Source organism: Cygnus atratus, chromosome 1 (genome assembly GCF_013377495.2).
Source record: "Cygnus atratus isolate AKBS03 ecotype Queensland, Australia chromosome 1, CAtr_DNAZoo_HiC_assembly, whole genome shotgun sequence".
Classification (NCBI taxonomy): domain Eukaryota; kingdom Metazoa; phylum Chordata; class Aves; order Anseriformes; family Anatidae; genus Cygnus; species Cygnus atratus.
The window spans coordinates 143,027,120-143,048,442 of NC_066362.1; the positions used below are offsets into that span (position 1 = coordinate 143,027,120).

Sequence of the window (21,323 nt, forward strand, 5' to 3'; positions counted from 1 at the left end):
AGATGCTACCATGATAGATACAAGGCAGGGAGGAAGCTTTTAACTTCAGCCCAGTTTTATGCATCCTCTTCATACTCCCTGGTCCTTCCTCCTTCCAGAAAAATCCATCCTTGCATCAATCACCAGAAACACTTTTTGACTGAAGCAAACTTTCTGCTGCTGATTCAGCTGAACCAGTTGCACTCAAAGGCACAAGCTTCTGGAGCTACAGACACTCAGTTATTCCTTCAGATGATACACGCAACATTTCGTATTATCTTCTGGAGCTCCAAGTGATTCATAAACAAATTAATACTTAAAACAATTTTGTGAAAGCAGTAGCATTAACATTTTACAAATGGGAGAGTCAGAGAGGCAAAGACACGTTTAATGTTTTAGATATTACTTGGTGTTGACAAATGGGAAACACCAAGTAGTAAAGGTAAAGCCCAGCATCCCTGGTATGGAGAACGCCAAGCAACATCAAGCTCTGCTTACCTGCAAGTAAGCTTTCATGAGCAAATGCTACTTATATTTGCAGGCATATTGTAATCTAACACTAACCAAGCAGATAACTTGCGCCATATGAAAAGCTACAGTCTTGCGTCTTGTTACACATCAAGCTTGCATCCACAACAGAGCCAAAAAGTAGCCTCGAGACACCCACTTTACCCTGCTGAGATACCCTGGGAAGAGCAGAGTCCCTTTCCATGCAAAATGCATCCACTGGGAACATGTTCTTCACTTCCAATTAAAAAAAAATACGTCAAAAAATATACCTCCAGCAGCATGTTACAGAGCCATTGCCTTCACTGTATCTGAAAATATACTCTGATGGAGTTTCTTGTTCTTCTGCTTTCCCCAGCACTCAGACTTAAAAGGAGACTGACTCCTCCAGGGAGGGATTGTATTTCACATAGGCTTTCCAGATATTGCCATTACTAACAAGTACTGAAAATGAGACACTTGGAAGCTAGTACTCAAGATAAAAATAACTCATTAAACAATGCTGACCAAAAAGCCTCTCTTGTACAGCACAAGCTACAGAAGCGGCCTTGTTTTCCAGTATTGGCTAGTGAGGGATCTAGAAAACGAAAACAACACATGCTGTATAGGCACTTACTCATAGTCACAGTGAATCCAGTATTTCCTCTCCCTTCTATTTATTTTTTTCCACAAAAATCTGTAATGTTGTCTTTTAAAATGAGTAACTTTTTATTTATAGTGCTGTCTCGCAAAGCTTTTCTCAGCAGCATACGGCTCTGAAAATCTCTTCTATGCAGCAGAATATTAATTTGTGCCTGTAAAACTGATCTGGCTTCTCAAAAAGAAACTCTTCCACAAATAGATTTTGGCATCGATACCTTAATAATTGTCCTAAATTTTCTTTTACCGTTTCATGAGAATCTCCTTTCAGATGATCCTTTATGCACGTTCAGTACTTTTTTACGCCTTTTTGTATTAACTGCCTACAAATACTCGTGGTACTCTTACCTATGTGCTGTTACTTCGAATAGCAACAACATATTAATTACAACTGACTACCTCCCACAGTATTCCCACCACCGAAGTCAATCACTTCCCTGGAGTTCTGGCAGTAAGTCAGGTATAATTTTTTATTACTGCCTAGAGAAAGGAGAAAACTACTTTGTCCTATGTTTACTGCTCAACAAAAGAGAGCTTGAGACTAACCCCTGACACCAAGATCAAATGTGGCCAACTGGCTTCTGTCCTCACTGCTGAAGACTATGTCTTCCTCCAGCAGATTATTCAGAGAGCAAGTTCCTTGAGCAACCTAAAAAGAGCCTGGGAGCAAACTAACCAAACACAGCACTGGGGGCTATCAAGACACTTCAGTTCACTCTATCACCATCACGGACACAATCACAGAGGCCATGCCTCCAAAGAAGGAAAGAGAAGACAGAAAAAACGCAGGAAAGACTGTTTTGGCTCACAGAGATTCCTCCGCTGAATAAATGTAAAAGTGGTGGAATACATAAAACCAGGTGGGTACAAGCCGATCATACTGAAGGAACCACCCCAAAGCAAACCTCAGACTATTTTACAGCCGTCAGTCAAAAAGCAGCATTAGTTATGCAGTTCCCCCCAAACACGAACAAACTTTTCCATAGTCTTCAGCATGAGTCTTTCCCAGTTAGTTCTGGAGAACATTGCCCCAGAAAGTTTCAAGTTATCAAGAACGGTATGATAACAATTTAAAGAGACCTATTTTAGTTTTACAAGCCTTTTAAAAAAAGTTATCTCCCTGTGTTGACTGTCTCAGAAAACAGATCAATACAGAATATAACCGAAATGCCAAGAGGTTTTGTTACTGAAACATATGCTGTGGCCAAGTTCATAACAGTCTCAGGCAAACTTCTTTCACTAAAAATGTCAAACACTTTCTTCTTTGTGAAGTCTGTGGATGTATCTAAACAGAAAGCAAGAATTAGAACTCCCTGCATATAAAACTAGGGGAAGAAAAGCTGAAATTGTTTTTGTCAGTGAATCTCATTGTCTGATGGAGAGAAGACAATCTGCCAGGGAAGCCTGGTAAGTTGCACAAATAACACTGTGACCTGACAGAAGTCTATACCAATATTTCAGCTAAAATTACTAAAATTGCTGCCTACATCCCTTGTTTTATTAGCCACTTTCGTAGCGATTCATATTCTCTCTCATGTGTTTCAGAGATCATTAAATAACCCTGACTTTTTTTTTCCCCAAGACCTGAACTGTAATCACAGCACGGTAACTACCAGAGAGTTCACAACGGTTCATCCAGGATGTGTTTTTTAACTTCTAAGCTACCTTATGTATATATACATATTTATATGTATTGCCTACTGCATAAACAAAATAATTGTTCCTGGGTAACAGCAAGATTTTTGAACTGTTTTGCAAACGCATCCTGATGCTGACATCTGAATTTAATAAATGGTAAGCTCCTAGACGAGCTAGGAAGGGCAATCACAATTGTCTGACTCAAACACAACCAAGGCACACCTTCAGTATGGTTGAATATTGCCATGCTTATAAATCACTTCCCAGACTAGAGAAGCTACTGCATCACTTCAAGGTCTCTTCATATCATTATTTTTTATTTCCCTGATACATTTTAGCATTTGCCTCAGTTTGCATGCCTTTTGTATGTAGTGTATATGGTCAACGTAGACACAGGTCTGTTCTAACAACATTTGGATGGGAGATATTGCCACTGGGAAGAGATGTGTACCCATTTAAGTGCATTTATTTATTTAGCATATTCCCTTCAGACAAGGATTTTAACTTTAGTATTTTACTGAACAGCATGGCTTTGGAATGTAAAGAAACAGTTAACATAAACAGTGAAATAAAATCCAGTGAATGAGAGCTTTAACACAGCTTCCAGTAAGGGTCAGAAATACCTGCAAACAAGTAACAGTACATATTCCAAACAACTTAATTTTAGTTTTCTGCTTCATGGAGAGTTCTGCAAAGCTATGTTCATGAATTAGTATGACAAGGACAGTTACAGGTAAAAGGCAATGCCTTGTCCATGGTTTCAGAGCAATAGTGACTGAATGTGGAAGATGCATCTTATAGAAAAAAAAAGAGGTGTACCAAATTGAAGAAAAACATCAGAAACAACACAGTTCGCACCAAAAGATGAATGCTTCTACTGATCTATTCTTATTCAAACGCTCACTAAACCTATTGATGTGAATAGATCTATGAAAATTAATAATAATAAAAAGCTTAAAGTTTTCCTGACTTCAAAGTTCAGTTTGCACAACAGTGCAACAATAGCAGGAACAAAGGACTAAGTTCTCCAATTACTTGAAGGAAATCAGAAAATGGGACTTCTTATAGCACAGCAGGGAAGGGAAAGGAAAGGAAAAAAACCACAAACTTTGAGCACAGAGACCACAAAAAGCATTCCGACTTTTCTTAGGAAACTGCTTTGTATTTGTTTAGTCCATGGCTTTGACCTTGTCTATGGCACAAAGTTATTTTGTAATTGTTAACAGCAAAGAGCACATACAAACAATAAGGATACTACAGCACTATTGAAGCCATTTTGTGTGAACAGGAGCAAGAAGACCAGACAATTTTTTCCTGCTTTATTTTTGTGTAATCTGGAAAAATGGTGTTGTTGCACTGACAGAAAAAAACTCCTATTGTATATATGCTGTTTGTGTAACAAAGTTCTGACAACTCAGATGGACTAATATGATTTAGAAACATATTCTAACAATGAAACTCTCTGCTTACAGAGGGGTTCCCTACTACTAATGATCCCATGAGAGGCCAGGCTGCATCTTTATGATACTGCTTCAGCCATGACATGGTTCTTCTCCCCTTTTTCACCTCACTTCTCCTCAGTGGATGTTAACAATGGATGACCAGAAGGAATGTAAGATGGTGACATAAACAAACAACAAAATCTTAGCATTATTTAATCTCTAAAGTATTGGTTTGCACTACTTGACTTCACTGGAGCATAGGAAAATTACGATTATCTGTGGTTTCTCTTTTCCAAAGTATAAAAGCATATTTGTGAATCACTCAGTTACAATGGTTGAAAGCAGCACTGTTTCTTCTTTCAAAATGCAGTCAGTTAATAAAGAAGATAAAAGCAACCAACTAACAGTACTTGAAATTTTCAAAGGAACTGCTGTGCTTATTGAGAATATTAATACAACTGTGAGTGTGTGACCTCTCAAACTTTGCAAAGGAAAGGAATTGTGGATTTTTTTTCTTCATGAATTTCATTGACTTGGTATAGAATATCAGGACACTAGCTGTAGTGATGACACCTGCACTTCAGGGGTCTGTCAGCAGTGAGAATAGCTGTAGCATTTCATGTCTTCTTTCCTACATTTCCTTCTTTCCTAGAGGCAGTGCCTGAGGTGGCTGATTGCCTGCATCACCTTATAGACTACTGCTCCAACCTCTGCCTCACTAGTATTCCTGCATGTGAAACTTCTCTGCACGGCTTCTAAAAAGGTAAAGAGATCCATGATATTATTTATCACTACAGTTTAGTTTTGGCCTAGCATACAATCACCAGTAACCATCATCTGTGGTACTAAAGGACTATTCTCTGAGCTTTTAACTGTTGACCTGATGATATGCAATGATTTCTCTTTCTGTGGCTGAGGGGCAGCCTTTCTCTCTGGCAAGCCAAATGGCCCAGGGGAGCCAGCCCCAGAAAAGGGGCCCTCAGCCCCCACAACCCTCCTCCTTCTGCCACATGAGGGCATCTTCCAGGCCACTCCCAACACAGCCACCTGTGGCCACGCGTGCACCACTCCATCACAGAGGCTTGTTGAAGTCACAGTGGCCACCACTGCCCTGCCTTTGCTCTGGGCCCTATAAAACAGGACTCGTGCAGATGGCCCACCATTCGCTGAGCTTCTAGGCACTCTGACAGCCAACTTGTGTGGCAGGAAGAAGAGCTGAAGCAGCAAGGCGAGCGGCAGGCCTCCTCGGTGTGAGAGGACAGCTATGCAGTCCAACGAAGCACTGAGAAGGAGCGCACCTAGCGAGAAGAAGTGTCGTGGGCAGAGGGAAAGCGCCTGCAGCACAACAGACAGCAGTGCTCGAGGGACCTCTCGAGGGACCTCTGGCACCCAGCCCACAGACACTTACAGGCGGTACCAGTGGCACCGCAGCGACGCGGGGAACAGACCGCCCCCTCAGCCACACAGCGACAGGGGGCCTGCGCCTTCCCAATGGCACCACGGTGGCGTGGGGCAAAGACAGGAGTGGCAGGCAGAGAGCTGCGTGGAGCAGTGGTGTGCCTATCGTCCAGAGCACAGTGTGGGACCCAGCCACGGCCGTAAAAGAGACTGCAACGTCGAACCCATGGATGGAAATCAACCACACAGTGGCATGGGACCTCAGTGTGGAACTGGACGACCCCCTGGTTCGGCACCCTGGCCTGAAAACATTCCAAATGGAAGGCATCCCGTGTGGGCAGTCCCGGGCAAGGACTGGCTTGTCCTTCTGCCAAACGCCGTGGAGCCCATGGAGATGGATCCACCAGGAGATGTGGAGGAGGCAATGGAAGTGGATCCACCTCGGCCAGAGCAGACCTGGAACTACCCCGGCACGTCTTTGCTACCTGCCATCCGAGCGCACAAACAGCATCGCAGCAGTGCCTGGCGAGCTCCCTACTTGTCGCCCAGGCTCCACCCCAAGCATTAGCTTGGAGCCGCCAAACACCACGGACATCCTGCAGGCTTACCTGCAAGGTGTCCCGGCAATAAAGAACTCTTGCCAATTTTCAGCGGTTGTGTGAGTGCTTCTTTCCCTTCCCCTCAGCCCTTGGGTGAGAGGTGGCATCCCTTCTGTGTTCACGGAAAGGTTGGACGTGGTGCTTAGGGACACTGTTTAGTGGGTGACATTGGTAGTGGGGTGATGGTTGGACCAGATGATCTTGAAGGTCTTTTCCAACCTTAATGATTCTATGGTTCTATGGTTCTCTTCTCCCCTCATGCTGACAGAACCACAAGTTCCTGTAAATCCAACTCCATTCTTCCACAAAATCATCAATTCTGCATTGTTTTCTTAAGCAAACTGCTAGCAAACTTCATATAGCAACATAAAAAAAGAATGCTGAATGCTTAAAAAAATCTATAATGAGCATCAAGGAAAGAAAATAGCTAGCAATAATTAGAGAATGTAGGATAAACTCCCAGAAGACATTTAGAAGAGAACTGCTTTATTCCAACACAGCTACGTGTTTTCTATCTAATTACTCAATAACTACATGGTTATTCACTATTGATTGCCTTTTCAGTTGCAATTCAATCAACAGTTTTCATTACCCCTGCATTTCACATCAAGGCTTTTTATGATTACTAAAACCAACTCATTTTGTGAATTAAAGATTAGAGAAAAAAGTGCAACTCAATATACTACAGGAAATCACCCTAGGGTTGCAATTGCAATGCACTTCCATAATTAACTGATGTCAACATCAGTTTGTGTGCGTTATCCTCTCACATTACTAAAACAAACTTTACCTCTAGTTTGCCTTTTTCTTCTTGAACCTTCACAGTCCTGATTAGAGTATTCTATAAAGTAGACCATAACCCTTGTCCACTTAAATAAGGTAATACTTAATATTTGGTTATCATGACTCAGTTCACTCTATACTCTGAGGAGGGCATTTGATGGAATTCTTAATTGGAATTCTAAGTTATTCTAAGGCAATTTGGAAACTATCATCATATCTTGTAAGCTAAGTCCACTTGTTGCCACTGAAGCTTGTAAAGTTGCAGTCAATATGCAAAAAAAAAGATGAAACAAGTGGAAGATTATTAAAATTTTTCCTGCACAACTCCACAGTGAGCTGAAGTATAGCTTCAGATCTGGAGAATTTCCTACCATATGAATAATATAAGAAGAGATATTAAATCTAGTTCACAAAACACCCTTAATATGCTAAGCGTTTTAAATGGTACGAGTTTGTATTTACATGTTTAAGCAAATGTACCAGATTACTGCCATGCAGATAGTGTCAGATTCTGACTAGTATTTAAGTCACAGAGTTGGAGCATTCATGAATTTTGGACTTCCAGGCAGATCCATAATTCTAATCGTATTTTTTTAAAAAGTTAAATGCACACTGAATGACAACTCCTGAACGAAGCACAAAATTTACACCGCAATATTATGTGCTTAAACTTCCCCCGGCCTCTCCCCCATCCATATTTTATCCTGAAATCCTGTATATATGATTGTTTTGTGCTAGGACACACCTACCTGACACCCCTCCCCCAAAAAAGCAGAATACTCATTTTCATAGTAGAAGTCAGACCTTTCCACTAGCAAAGGATAATATTTCCACTACTGGTAACAGTGTATTATCTAAAAAAAAGAAAAAACTCAAAAATATTTCAGAATATTCAGCAGGTGTGACAAGTTTGGGCAGACTCCTAATCTATAATAAAGCACATGGTACCTCTCTCAGAGCTACCCACAGGATAGAGAACTTATGTCATGAGTTTTCAATTCATGTGTGTGCGCACCGCAGTTCCACTTTACAAACCTTTATAACTCTTTGTAAATCCTGAATAGAACTTTTGGGATAGTATCATTGCTAATCCTGTGGCTTTAAGATGCAAGGCCCATGGTTTTATAAATGGCCTACAGTCTTGCCCTTCTACAAGAACATGCGTACCACAAACTTGCAGAAAATTCAGTACCCTACTGAACAAGAATTTCTCGTTAAAAACTGTTATATCCATCATTTCCAAGCCCATGAGGAACATTTTTCTACAGTGAAATATAGAAGACATCATTCTGAACACAAGCAGTACAACCACATTGTACTTTGATTTTATATTTTAAAATGTTTAATGATTTAAAACAGAACAAAGTAGACATGAACCTTCAGAATTTCCTTTTGTCTGGCTGAAGAGTTAAGTGAAAATTGCTACATCCTCTGTACTAAAATACCACTCTTAAAGTCTTCGCTTTTAAGTTTAATTCTGTCTTCAAGGTGCGTTTTTGTTTTTTAACAGCACTTAGAATTTTCTTAATTAAAGGTTTAGAATTCTAAAGAATATACTATGTTTGATTGATTTTTACCTTTGTATATTAAAGCTGCAAACACCATGAAACAGGGGTACGGTTTTCTTTAACGTGCCACATTTTCTAATTGAATAGTCTCCCAGAGAGCAGTAGAATAGCAATTAAATAAGATTCACACGCATGGAAAGAATCAATGCTGGGTTAGTTAGTTAGGAGTTTCTACTTGTTGATTATGAAATCTAGGGAAATTGCCATGTGTCATTTCAAAAATATATTTTAAACTTCATTTTAATCCTCGTGTTACTGCATTTGGCTGAAAAAATGTCTTACATAACTGAGTATTCGTATCTTTCATTAGGGGCTATATTAATACCTACCTATTTTTAAGGCATTTCTAAAGCAATTTAGAATATATTGCTCTTATATGTGTACCCAAAGAACTTCCTAATTTTTACCCATATATTCTGATTTCAATTATGCTCACTAAACGTCCCACGTTTATCAGTAACTGCCCTATTCAGCAAAGCATTTCAGCACAAGACCAACTTAGAGCAACTCTTATCTGGCTCTCAAATTAGTAAGGTCATCTTAGTTTAATCTGTCTAAAAACTATTATACTGAGAGACATAAGTCTATCAAGAAGACTAAAGCACATTTTCTTGAAGAACACTGCTCATCTGAAATAACAGAATATGGGAACAATAAAACTTCTGCATTAAAGAAAAAACAGATTTTGTAGCCACAGGATGAACATTCCTACTCAAGACATTTTCTTTTGCTCTCCTACCCCTAAATATATATACTGCAGTTTTGCCATACATGTGGTCTTCATTATTATAGAAAATCCACAAAATGTGATACAAATTTAATACCTGCTTCATGTATGCATAGCACATGGTCTCTGCAACACGCTTTCCTTCATCGTAGCAGGCTCTTGGACCTATTGGATTCACGTGGCCCCAGTAATCCTCATTTTGAGGGTGAACTTCAGGATCTATGGAGGAAAAAACACCTTAAATGATCTTCTATCAAACAGGTGATTATATATAATGAATCTTCTGGTGGATCACTGATGTTAGACAGTAACAGATTCTCTCTGAACTATACATTACAAAAATATTAAGTTTCAACATAACTCATCAAAAGTGTATTCACTAGAACCATGAAAAATGACAATTATAGAACATGCAAGACTCTAGTAAGATAACCAAGCATAAGCAAACAACAGCCCTGTGCTTTCCGATAGAAGAATGAGAACAGAGGGTTAAATTTAACTCTTCTATGCAAAGATTACCCACCTCAAAGGCACAAATAAGACCCTAGAGAATTCCATGAAAACATTATAGGTTGTACAGAGAGAATTTTTTACTGAATTTGCAAATAAATAAAGCAAAGCGACTTCAAGTTTTATAAAATAAGAGAAAACACAAGAAACAAAAAATTGGCAAGACTGAGAAATATTGCATTTCCTAAAGAAAGAGTAGGGTGATATATCACAGTGTACATGCTATGTTTCTTCTGATTTATCCTAAGCACTTTTTTACTAGCCATCACTGGCCACAATCAGGCTAGACAATCCTCTAATTAGATCCAGTGTAGGAGTCAATTACAAAAAAACAAACAACCAAACAAGAGTGCCCTGGGAGGCTCCCAGTGTGTGTCTGCCTGTAGGCTCTACATATTTGAAACAATACACTCACTTTGTTCCATTTCCCCACTTTGCTATCTACACTGACTTACCCTTTTTACTGGGTTTGAAGTTTGCATGCATTACTACTGAACTTTCAAGTGCTGGAGGCCATTTTGTCAAAAAGAAAACTCAAACAATGATGGTCAGTTCTGATTCTCTTCAGTTCTGATCTCTTGCTTGGGTGTATGCTTCGATTCTTCTTGACTGAAGTTATTCCACCATAAGTGTACACCTTGAGGTATGTTCTTTGTCCTTCTGCTCTTTTTCCCCCCAAAATCTGCACTGCATCTTTGCATCTTGTTACAGAGATGAGTACTTTTTGTTTGCTTGGTTATTTTTTAAAGCCACAACTACTAACGTTGAGCAGGTGCCTGTGCTTGTGTATCTCCACTACCCTTGCAACACTGCTATTAGCCATTAAGCAGGAGTTCACAACAGCAGGAAGTTTCTCTGTTAGGCATAGAGTCCGTTGTATGGTGCAAGAAATTATCAAAGATTTTTGTTGAATCCAACTAGCTGTTCTATCAGTAATTCTCTCGCTACTTTACTTCTTAGTGATAGGAAAAGGAAGAAGAAGAGATATGATACCATTGCTGAATATTAAATTTTAAGAAACACTGCAAGAGCATGCATGCACAATCATTGTTTTCTCAGATTGAAGTTTATGCCCTTGTCTTTTGCACTAGGACTACTGCTGAATCATAAGAATACAATTTGTAAGTACACTGGGAAAAGAAATGCAGGTTTGCTACTCAAATGATCTTTCTTCACAAGTTTTTATTATGGCATCTGGATCTTAATTAGGGTTCAACACTAAAAAATTCCCCTACAAGCCCCTTTGAAAAAGAGCCATAAACAAAGACATATGAAAATTGCAAACAGCAGTCCAAGCCTTCCTCCACTGCTCTTACTAGAGATATTTAAAGCAAGTACTCATGCCTACATTTTAAACTGATAACTTAATCTGATAAAGAATTCAAACTAAGACAGTGATAAATATCTATCATTCATCAAAAGATCTGTAAGTACCCTTCAGTATTTGCATCTCAAGAGCTCTAATTTTTTTTTTTTTTAATCTTTCTTACCTCCATACACCTCTGATGTAGAGGCCAGTAGCAGCCGTGCTCCAACACGTTTGGCTAATCCTAGATTTTGGGAAACAAAGAAAGAAGAACATAATTTGAGCAAGTACGGGAATCTTTCAATCATGTTAACTGCTTTATTGTGATCCCAATTTGCATTGTTTTTAAAGAGAATTCAATTTCTCTCACTAGATAAATCTAGCTGTAAATCACATCTGCAGCTTCCAATCTCAAGCTAGGAGACTTGAGAAACAGTAAAACATCCACATGTGATGCGTTCAGTTCTGGTTAACTAAATGTTACACCAAGCTAAGATCCAAGAACTTAGTATATCACACCTAAATAAAGGCCAAGGAAGCATAAACCATTCCAAATATGAAATCAGAATCTAGCAATAACATACTGTACCATGATTAATGAAATTGAAAGTTAGGCTGCATAAAGAATCTTATACAGAATAACATGTTATAGAACAAAAACTATCAGTTTCCCTCTATTTTTATTTTTAATAATTACTGTTCCATTAAAGAGCCTGGGTGATCTTACCCAGCTATTCAGATTACTCTGCCTTCCATTTCAATGCCCTTATGGCCTTCAAGTTGGCATGGCCAAAGATACTTTCATCTATGCTGTACAACTGTCCAATACCACATAGCATCTAAATCATTTAATTATCTTAATTGTACCCACTAGCATATCAAATGTGAGATGGGCTAGGGCCCAGCAGTCTTTTTTGTCTCGCTCTCAGGATCACCGACAGCCAGTTCAAGTTGCAATACATGCCAAATAGACTAAAGATGGGAGGAAAAAGTAGCAAAGGCTTGATGCCTTCTTTTTACAGGCCCATTCCCAGCATCAAAACCAACAGAGAAAGCTGAAAATTTTGCCTTGCAATTATCTAGTATGAAGCTAGATATTAAATGTCCTTTCAGTATTTGCTAGCCAAGGAGTGAGTGCACAAGAGGGAGAAGTGCTCTTAAGTTTGGGGTTTACAGACCAATTGCATTTCCACCTACTTCAACCTTTGCTGTGGTGGAAAGGCCCAGTCACTCATGGCCAATGTGGGATTGTTCTGCAGCCACCAAGGTGAGGAGTGCAGTTACTGGCATAACTTCACTATAAAAATCCCACGCTCTTAACTGCACTTTCTATAATTACGGCACAGGTATTACTCCATAGCCAAGTTACAGGCATGAAGTTCTGTCGCTTTGTTAGCTGAGCTTGCTTGTTGTCAGGGTTTATAGAATCGCAGAATATCCCAAGTTGGAAGGGACCTATAAGGATCATTGAGTCCAACTCCTGGCACCACACAGGTCTACCCAAAAATTCAGACCATGAATTCATTTGTAGATACATTTAAAGGAAAAGCACAAGTCTTCAAAGAGGGAAAAAATATGTTTTCTTAAAGAAGCAAATTTTTACCATGTTTGACTCATGTTTCATCCTCCCCTTAATACCAATGTACAGGTTATATTAATGTAACAATGTTAAGTAAGAAGAAAAAAAGATTTCCACTTACCCAGCATGTTTAATGTCCCAATAGTGTTGGTCTTTAATGTCTTTATAGGATTGTACATGTAATTGGGAGGAGAAGCAGGAGATGCTAGATGATAGATCTGGTCCACTACAGAAAGCCAGAGAGGGGAGAAAAGAAAACATTATTATTTTTCCGTGTGATATATTAAATGAGAAAACATTACAGTTGAGATACAAGTACTTCTTTCTGCCTTTCCTTACATTGGAACTCAGCATTTCATATGTTGCTACCTACATACAATGTGTTTGCAAACCTGTTGTACCACATCAAGACTTAATTTTTAGTAAAACAATAACTAACATATAATGCATATCAACACCGTTGACACAAAAAACAGAAGTCTGTTGAGATTTTTCACTTGTACAAATTTTAGCAATGAGTACTTCAGTAACATTTAAAAGCTGCAAAAGTGAATGCATTATTTTTTTATTCTTAAGTTTTTGAGTGACTACCAACTTCAGAATAATTTTTTTTTTTTCACATGGAATCCCAAACAAAGACAGCAGAAACATTTTTTAATACTATGAGGAAATTCTGGGGAAAAATAAATTTTTTTTTGTAAGCCACTTGTCAGTGAAATATCATTGGAATTAGTATCACATTTGTATTTTAATAGTAACAGTGAGGGACATGCCAAGATATGGGCATTTAATTTTTTCCATTTTCCATTATCCACTGCATTTGTTCCACAAGTGTTCTATGCTGTACTACGGATAACACAGGATTTTAGATTACATTACATTTAGATTACGTTAGTATGTGATTAACATAGATAATGATGGAAGTCTTAGGCAAATCTCCTAAACCTGAGACCAGCTTCACTACACCAGGCTGCAAATTTCACTGCTGAAAATAAGAACACAAGGTTGGAGATATTACAGGGGTGAGAGGTCTATTATAATAAAAACGAAGAAATAAAAACTGGACTTGTTCATACGAACAGTACCCAATATTCAACAAACCTCAGTCAGCAAGCTTTTCATAACACAGTTAATGTAAATATAAAAGCATCTGTGTCTTCTATGTAACATGAATCACAGTTAGTTAGTGCTACTTAAAAGAGAGAGAACATGGATAAGCAAATGCCAACACTATGATCAAGCGAGAGATAGTGATGCTTAAGAAAGAAAAATAAGTCCTCTACCAAGGTCATCCAAGAAAAGTAGTCAAGAAGTGAAGTAAGAATTAGAACGGAGGATGGAAAAAAGGTAAATAATTCCTTTTGTGTTACAAAAGGAAAGGTTTGTTTTTTTTGTTTAAAGAGGAGCCAGCAGTAAAGCACTCATTTTTTTCAAGCTGGTACCACAAAATATAATCAGTTCTCACAGAATTGTAGAATGGTTCGGGTTGGAAGGGACCTTAAAGATCATCTAACTCCAACCCCCAAATATGTTTATGTTGCCATGTTTTTTTGGTCTACAGACTTTAATATCTACAGGTGATCAGCTGCCTACAAGACTGCAAAACAGACCAGAGAACTAGAAGGATGGTATTTTGGCAAATGTAGTCACAATGGTGAGGACTTATTCTCACATTAAGAAGCGGAGAAAAATACAACTTCATGTAGTAGAGCTATTTGTTCTCCTGTCAATAAAAAATATTTCCATTCACTAGCAAATCCAGTGCAGTACCAAAAGAGAACTTTCCACAGCATGCAGCTTCCAGCAGCAACAAGAATAATAACCAAAGGTGGCCTGACACAGCAAGTGCTGGGGGGCAGCGAGCTCCCACTTCAGGCTTGATTCAAAGTCCTACCCGCACTGCTAATGCTACTGATGTTTTTAGGATGCTGTCTGCCACATGCAGTGCTCCCTGAATACAAACAAAATCCATGAATGTCTCGAGTCATGTCTCAGAATGTAAGCATCCCTTCCTTGCAGCACAGTACCATCACAATACCAAAGAAGTGTAGACTGAAAGCTTATGAAAGAAACACCCAGAGAAGCTGTTCACTGCTGCTCTCTCAGCAGCACGCACATTGCTTCCAACGAGGTGGCTCAGAGAAACAAAACCAAGTGACAACTAAAGCCACCACAAGACTTGACCTCTCACCTGAGTTTGATGCTATTTCTCTCCACCTTATTCCTTCACAACCCTTTCTAAATCTTTTCAGCAGGTTTTGGTGAAATTGTTGTGGAGGGAAAACGTCACTTCAAAAGCATGGAAGTCCCATAACTTACTGCCCAGCCCTATTCTGTCAAAGGAGAATCAAATACTTTCCTGCCTCCATACCTGTAAATGCTTTACAACATCCAACTGTGTGGCTACAAAGCCTTGAGATGGCTTTGCAATTAAACCGCAGTGCGATTAATCGAAAATGACTGGGTAAAAGAATATGCAAAGCTTTAAGTAAATGGGTATGGACCAAAAAAGAATAAAAACAAACAAACAAAAAACCACAACCAAACAACAACAAAAAAACAGTTAAGTTCTGCAAGATTTTTGTAACTCACATCTGGTGCTAGAACTCTGTCAGCAACTGTGAACGCAGCAGCAAGAAGTATTTTGGCAAGCACTTTACCAGACCAGTGATAAAATAAAGAAACATTGACCAGGAAAGGCTTAAACTGGAGAAGGTGTGTTTACAAGGTCTGAGTTAGCTTGAGTTACTTTGTGACACCTGAAGTTTAAAGGGCAAGTTTCGAATTTCTAAAGACCAGATTCTTTTCAAGCAAAGCAAGACATTGCAAAATAGAAATGCCTTAGTTACAAGTGTGTCAACTGAATAAAAGCTTTACAAAACAGAAATCTATTGTGAACAGGAACTGCACTTACTCCAATTAAAGCCTTTAGAAACTTAATCTGTTTCGGTTCAACTATATGCTTGAATTTGTGACAATTTTTAATTTTCATTGATTTTAATATTTATATAACATACATTTGGGAAGACAGTGTTGGATTTAGCCTCAAAGTGTCATTTTTTTGCCTTGCCTCTTCAGGGTGAGGCAGAATATGTTGGCGGTCACTAAACAGACGACAGCGCCGGAGACAGTGCAGGAATGACAACCCCAGCCAGTACAAAATATTCTGTAGCAAAAGTATGTTGGTGGCACTGGTTTAATAATGTGGTCTAAGATCAGAGCCCCACAGAATCATTTTGCATCTGATGCTTGTACAGTAAATACATGGCTCTAACCAGACGCGTCTGATTCATTGTTAACATTAAGAAAACAAGTTTGTATTTCCAGCCATTTATAGTTAGCTGTAGGAAGTTGTTTGTATGCTTGTTTTAAGGCTTCCAAAGGCTGTCGAGGAAGCAGGAAGAAGAAAAGCCAGTGGGAGAAGGATATGGGCTATGCATTTCTGTCTGATGTTTTCTTGTTCAACTCCTATAGCTACTGTGTACGCACCTAAAGGCAGCTGATAATCAGACCTCAATCATGAGGATGGAAATACCAATTGCTTTTAGATGCCCAGTTTGTGGTAGGACTTAGTATCGTTTAACTTCACATTGAAATCAGCTGCCTCTGCCCCATTTATGCAAGTAAAATGATATTTTCACAGCAGAAATATATACTTCAGAGGATGAGTGAAATCATTTAAAAATTTAAATCTTTTTTTTTTCTGCAGACATACAGTCAACCCTAGTGCAAAGATGAGTATAAACAAGACAGCACTAATGCTCAAATCCCTGTGTAAACTAATTAAGTACATTATTTCTGTCCTATATACATTTAATCTAAAATTTCATTGGGTAGTTTTTAATGCAATTCTGTTACCAAGAAGTGTATAGATCACAGTAATACCAGCTCATACATTCATTCTCTTCTGTTCTCCAACTAACAGCTATGTCTCTTTACACTAAAGTTTACAGGAACATGATCCACAGTGCTTTCAAGTAAACATCTTGTAAAATCTGTAATATTAAGGAATATAAAGAATAAGAGGTAAAAGATTAAACAAAGGTGGATTTCTATACTTTTTTTTTTCAATATAACAGAAAAGACTCCTTTCTTTATATGTAACCCTTTAGAAAAGACAGTTGTCATCTTGGACTAAAAAAAAACACAACACATTTATTAGTGGATTAAACCTTTTAAACCTTGATGTAACAGGCTGAAAAGAAAATCTCTCTAAAAATCCCAGGTACTTCATGAACGCACAACTCAAGTACAATAAAAGTGTTCACATAACTACTATGCAAAGCTTTACAAATTTTCTTTCCACATTTTGTTTTTGATTATTTCCTGCCTTTCAAGATTCTTAAACTACTTTCATTACAGAATTCAGCACCTTTGCTTTTCTTCTTGAAAAGGTCAAGTGAAAACTACATGGTCCTTGTGAGTTCTCTGCTGACACCTTCCCCAAGCACTACAGCAACAAAAATTCTACTGGAGGAAGACAAAGTCATTCAGCACTACAGTTAACAATAGTTATCACAGGGCTAAGAAATGAAGCATGTATCTTGGTGGTTTACCACTCTGTCTGGCCAGCCCAGATCAAGATCCAAGAATGCCGAGTGCTGCCTCATGTGTCATGGATCAAAGATAATTACTTACAGATACTACGTAAGCATCACTATGCAGCTAAATAATTCATCAAGATATTTAATGAAAGCTACACATTTTGAAACTAAATTCACTTTCCATATCAACAGCACAGACATTATTCTTTCTAGATGAGAAATGAGGTCACCTTCCAAAATAAAGTACCGATTACTTTCTCTGGAATTCAAGTGCTAAACATCCGTATATGAACTTGTTCATACAGGACAGTGTATAAATAGGAATTCTTCAGCTGAAAACCTTCAAGACTTCCCACTCATTCCAATTTCTATTTCCAAGTGAAAAAGACTACCAGGGACTAAAATAAGAGGTATTTATCCATATGTCAGAATAAAAAGAGATGACTTTTTAATCTGTTACAATAACTATTCCTCACTGCCTCAACTTGTTTTTTTTCCCCTCCTTTCCTATGCTTGACACCAAACCCTGCACTGTTTTTAAACTTGAACAACAATTTATCAAGTTGCTATACTGATATATTGAAGTTAATTTTATCTTATTTTTTAGCCAATTCTATTTTAATATTTAGCCACATTAGGTTTAATTTATGTTGTTGGAGGATGAGAAGAAATTCAATAAACTGCCTACTGAATAATGTTATAACATGTTATCACTGTAACATGAAGAATTAATGCGTCTTTATTACACAAAGAATGGGACATGTAGCAAAAGGATCTCAGAATTCACATTCATTAGTGCCCAGTAACTGAGCATCTGATAACTGATAACTATCTGAAAAGTTCTTGAGTGTAATCAGTTAGAAAGAAGGTAACATAGGTGAATTAGGAAAGCCCATCTGGCTGAGGTTTGAACTACAGCGCCTGGAGCCAATAATATCCTAGTTCTATTATCCCACCAGTGGAAACAAAAGTTTGAAATAAAGTAACAGACAGTAACTGAAGCAATGCATTGTCAGAACAGAGAAGGAACACCTTTGCAGAATTGTTTCAGTAGTGTTGTCAGGAATTCATCTCTAGCAACAGTACAAGAGATGCAATTACTAGAGGTTTCTCCTGTGAAATCTGACCCATTAGACTACAGCATAAGTAATAAATGGGGAAAAAAACAGCCCCAGATCCATTGTTTTAACAAATGGAACAATTACATTGCTACAGAAGTCTAAAGGAAGGGAGAAAAAAATCACCAGAACTCCAGCAGAGTTACAATAACTTTTTCCATTGACTCACTATACACTGATATATTCCCAAAGAAAAGACTACAAATGCATATATTTTAAATACAGCTGTGTTAAAGTCATCTTACAGTTTGGCATAATAGTTTGAGGCTTGTAGTAAGTTTAGATGTTGAGTTACTTCTACATCTTTGTTTCTTCATTTTTTGTTGAAAACTGCAGGAATTAATGCTGTCATTTTCCTATTCCACAAGCTGTGGAATGCTCATACCTAAACTAGGAGCACTATTTTCCATAGAAGAAACGTAAGGCAACTAATAAAAGCAAGTCGACTTGCTCTGTGAAAGAGCTTATGTTCCTCTCAACTGACCATTCACAGTTGCAGATGTATGCAGTCTGCAGTAACTACACACTCCTGAATTAAGTTTCTCAGCTCAGGAGACACAGAACCCAGATTCTGCGTAAGCATGTGCATGCACACAGGGACATGGGGCAATGGATGGGACGGACAGACAGACTAACCTTTTGGCATCCTGTCTTCTCACAAAATCAGTCACATGAAGGAAATATTGAAAACTTCCTCCTCCCATCTAATCAGAAAGGAAGAACTGATTTCACAGGCAAGTGTTCTTAACCTCTCACCCCACACTAGTCACAGAAATCAGGCTAATAATAAAGTATACAGGTAACAGATCAATTCAGAAGTCAGTGCCCAAAGTTAATTTCTTTACAGACACGCTTACCAGCGTAAAGCACATCCAAGAGCAAATACCAAGGTAGAAACTACTCACCTTCAATGTACAGGGGCTCAACGACATCATGATTTATCAGTTCGAAGTTCTCATGACCAATCCAGTGCTCCACATTTCTTTTCCTGCCCGTAAAGAAGTTGTCCACAACTGTAACCTCATGGCCATCCATCATTAGTTTGTCAGTAAGATGAGAACCCACAAACCCTGCTCCTCCAGTTATCTGCGTTAGGACAGTTGGTATAAATTTCTTTTTCTTTTTACAGAAACACCAGACAAAGTCTACAGCATGAAAACAAAAGAACAGTAGCTTTCAGATCCTTACTTACTCCAGGGGAAACATCTCCATTTCCATGTTCAATTTTTTTTTACCCAATATTTAGGGCATCTAGAATTTCAAGAGATGCTTGACATGCTTCATCACTGTCAGCCAACAAGTTCAGCTAATTATTCATATCAACAACATCACTTTTTTTTCAGATTAGAATCTTTCCTTTTTCTTCCCTCAAAATGGATTGTGCCCTTTTTATGTGAGAGAGAGATCTAAAAAGACCCAAAAAGGTAAGAGAATTCTTTACTATTCCCATTTCTGAGAAAAAAAAAAAGTCCATGCTATTTTTGTGAAAGATTTATAACATTAGAAACATAAAATCCAGCTTCTGTCTGCTTTAAATGGAAGGCATGTTGGGTGTTCTAAGTACTACAAATTCTTTCACCTCTCAGAGGCGGAAAAAAAAACCAACAAACTATTCCTTTTCTGTTTTAATGCATCCACAACCCTATTATGACAGGACGTGTATGCACATCCTATCATTCTGTTTGCAGCCTCTTGTACCATTTACTCGGACATACAGCACTTGCCTGTCTTGGAACTTTATGATGCTTTACTGTAAAGAAATAAGCAGAAATAAAATATTTTAAATATAGTGCTCTTGTTCCATATTAGAGTTCAAGTTCTTTATTTTTCCCCCTTTCTGTATGTCATTAAGGGTAAACAACAACAAAAATCACTAACAGAGTATTCAAGCAGTAAACACTGCAAGTAGTAGGACTCCACGTTGCGTGACACATCCATACAGACACATCTATGGAAGCAATCACCTTCTCTGCACTTCATAAACTATTTTAAGAATACACAAAGATGACAGACAAACACTTTTAAAGAATGAAGGTAAAAGCCCAATGTAGCATCAGCTCTATTATGTGACTACATGATCAAATTTACATTTTGAAAAGGTGATTCAGCTGTTCATTTCCATTCTTCAGTTGCAGCGACAACTAGCCAAACAAAAGGGCATAGTGATACTGTCAAAGAGGAATCTAATGCATGGATAGAGTGTTATAACGACCAAGCACTGTGCACAGAATGATATAAATGCCTGAAGTTCTTAAGCTTTGACTAGCACAAAGTGAAGATATTTATCTCGCCCTCTCCCCCCATCCACTGCTGCAAACACCAGATGAGCAGATTTTTTTTTTAATTTCATAATCAGGAAAGAAACAAAGGCAGATAGAAAGCTAACAAAAACTGAAAAGGAAAAAAAAAAAAAAAAAGACCGACATCTGTTTTCTTCTCTGAACCCCAGCCTTCTACTTCTTGTTTTCCCACACTTGTTTTTTCATATTAAAAACTCAGGGCTATTGGTGTTAAAGACATTGTACCAGTTAATAAAAGAACCACTTAGTTGGCCTGTTTGGCATTCTTTTGGATTAGTCAGTGCTTCCAGACTCAGTATGTAATTCAGTTCCTTGACAAACCTGAAGGAGAAAGAAGATTCAGGAGAAACCCTCTAAAACAAAGCAATGATGTCAGAGCTCCCACAATCCCATAACAGACGGGAGGGAGGAACAGGTTTCTGGCATAATGCTATGAGCACAGAGAGGGCAGTAACTGAGCAAGAACAGTCCTTTGCCAGGTAATACCTTACTAAGGGAAAAAAAAATGCACAGAAACCTACTGTCATAAGCTTATCCTGACTTGGGAGTGAACAGCAGCCTTATTGAACATTCCAAAGGGTTTGTCTTTTTGTGGTGACCAGGACCAAAGTTTCCTGTAGAGCTTATGAACCTATTCCTTCAATCGAGATCCAACAAAATTCCCTGCTGCTATTTCTATTTCCAGC

General features: G+C 38.3%; 1 protein-coding gene across 1 annotated transcript in view; it reads right to left on the bottom strand.

Moving 5' to 3' along the window:
- UXS1 (UDP-glucuronate decarboxylase 1) overlaps positions 1–21,323 on the bottom strand; it is a 58,520-nt gene that overhangs the window by 13,482 nt on the left and 23,715 nt on the right. Inside the window, exons 6-9 of the mRNA XM_035558094.2 lie at positions 19,243–19,423; positions 12,797–12,901; positions 11,281–11,340; positions 9,378–9,499 (exon numbers count right to left, since the gene is read on the bottom strand). Coding sequence (XP_035413987.1) covers positions 9,378–9,499; positions 11,281–11,340; positions 12,797–12,901; positions 19,243–19,423 — 468 coding nt within the window. The remainder of the gene's footprint in view (positions 1–9,377; positions 9,500–11,280; positions 11,341–12,796; positions 12,902–19,242; positions 19,424–21,323) is intronic.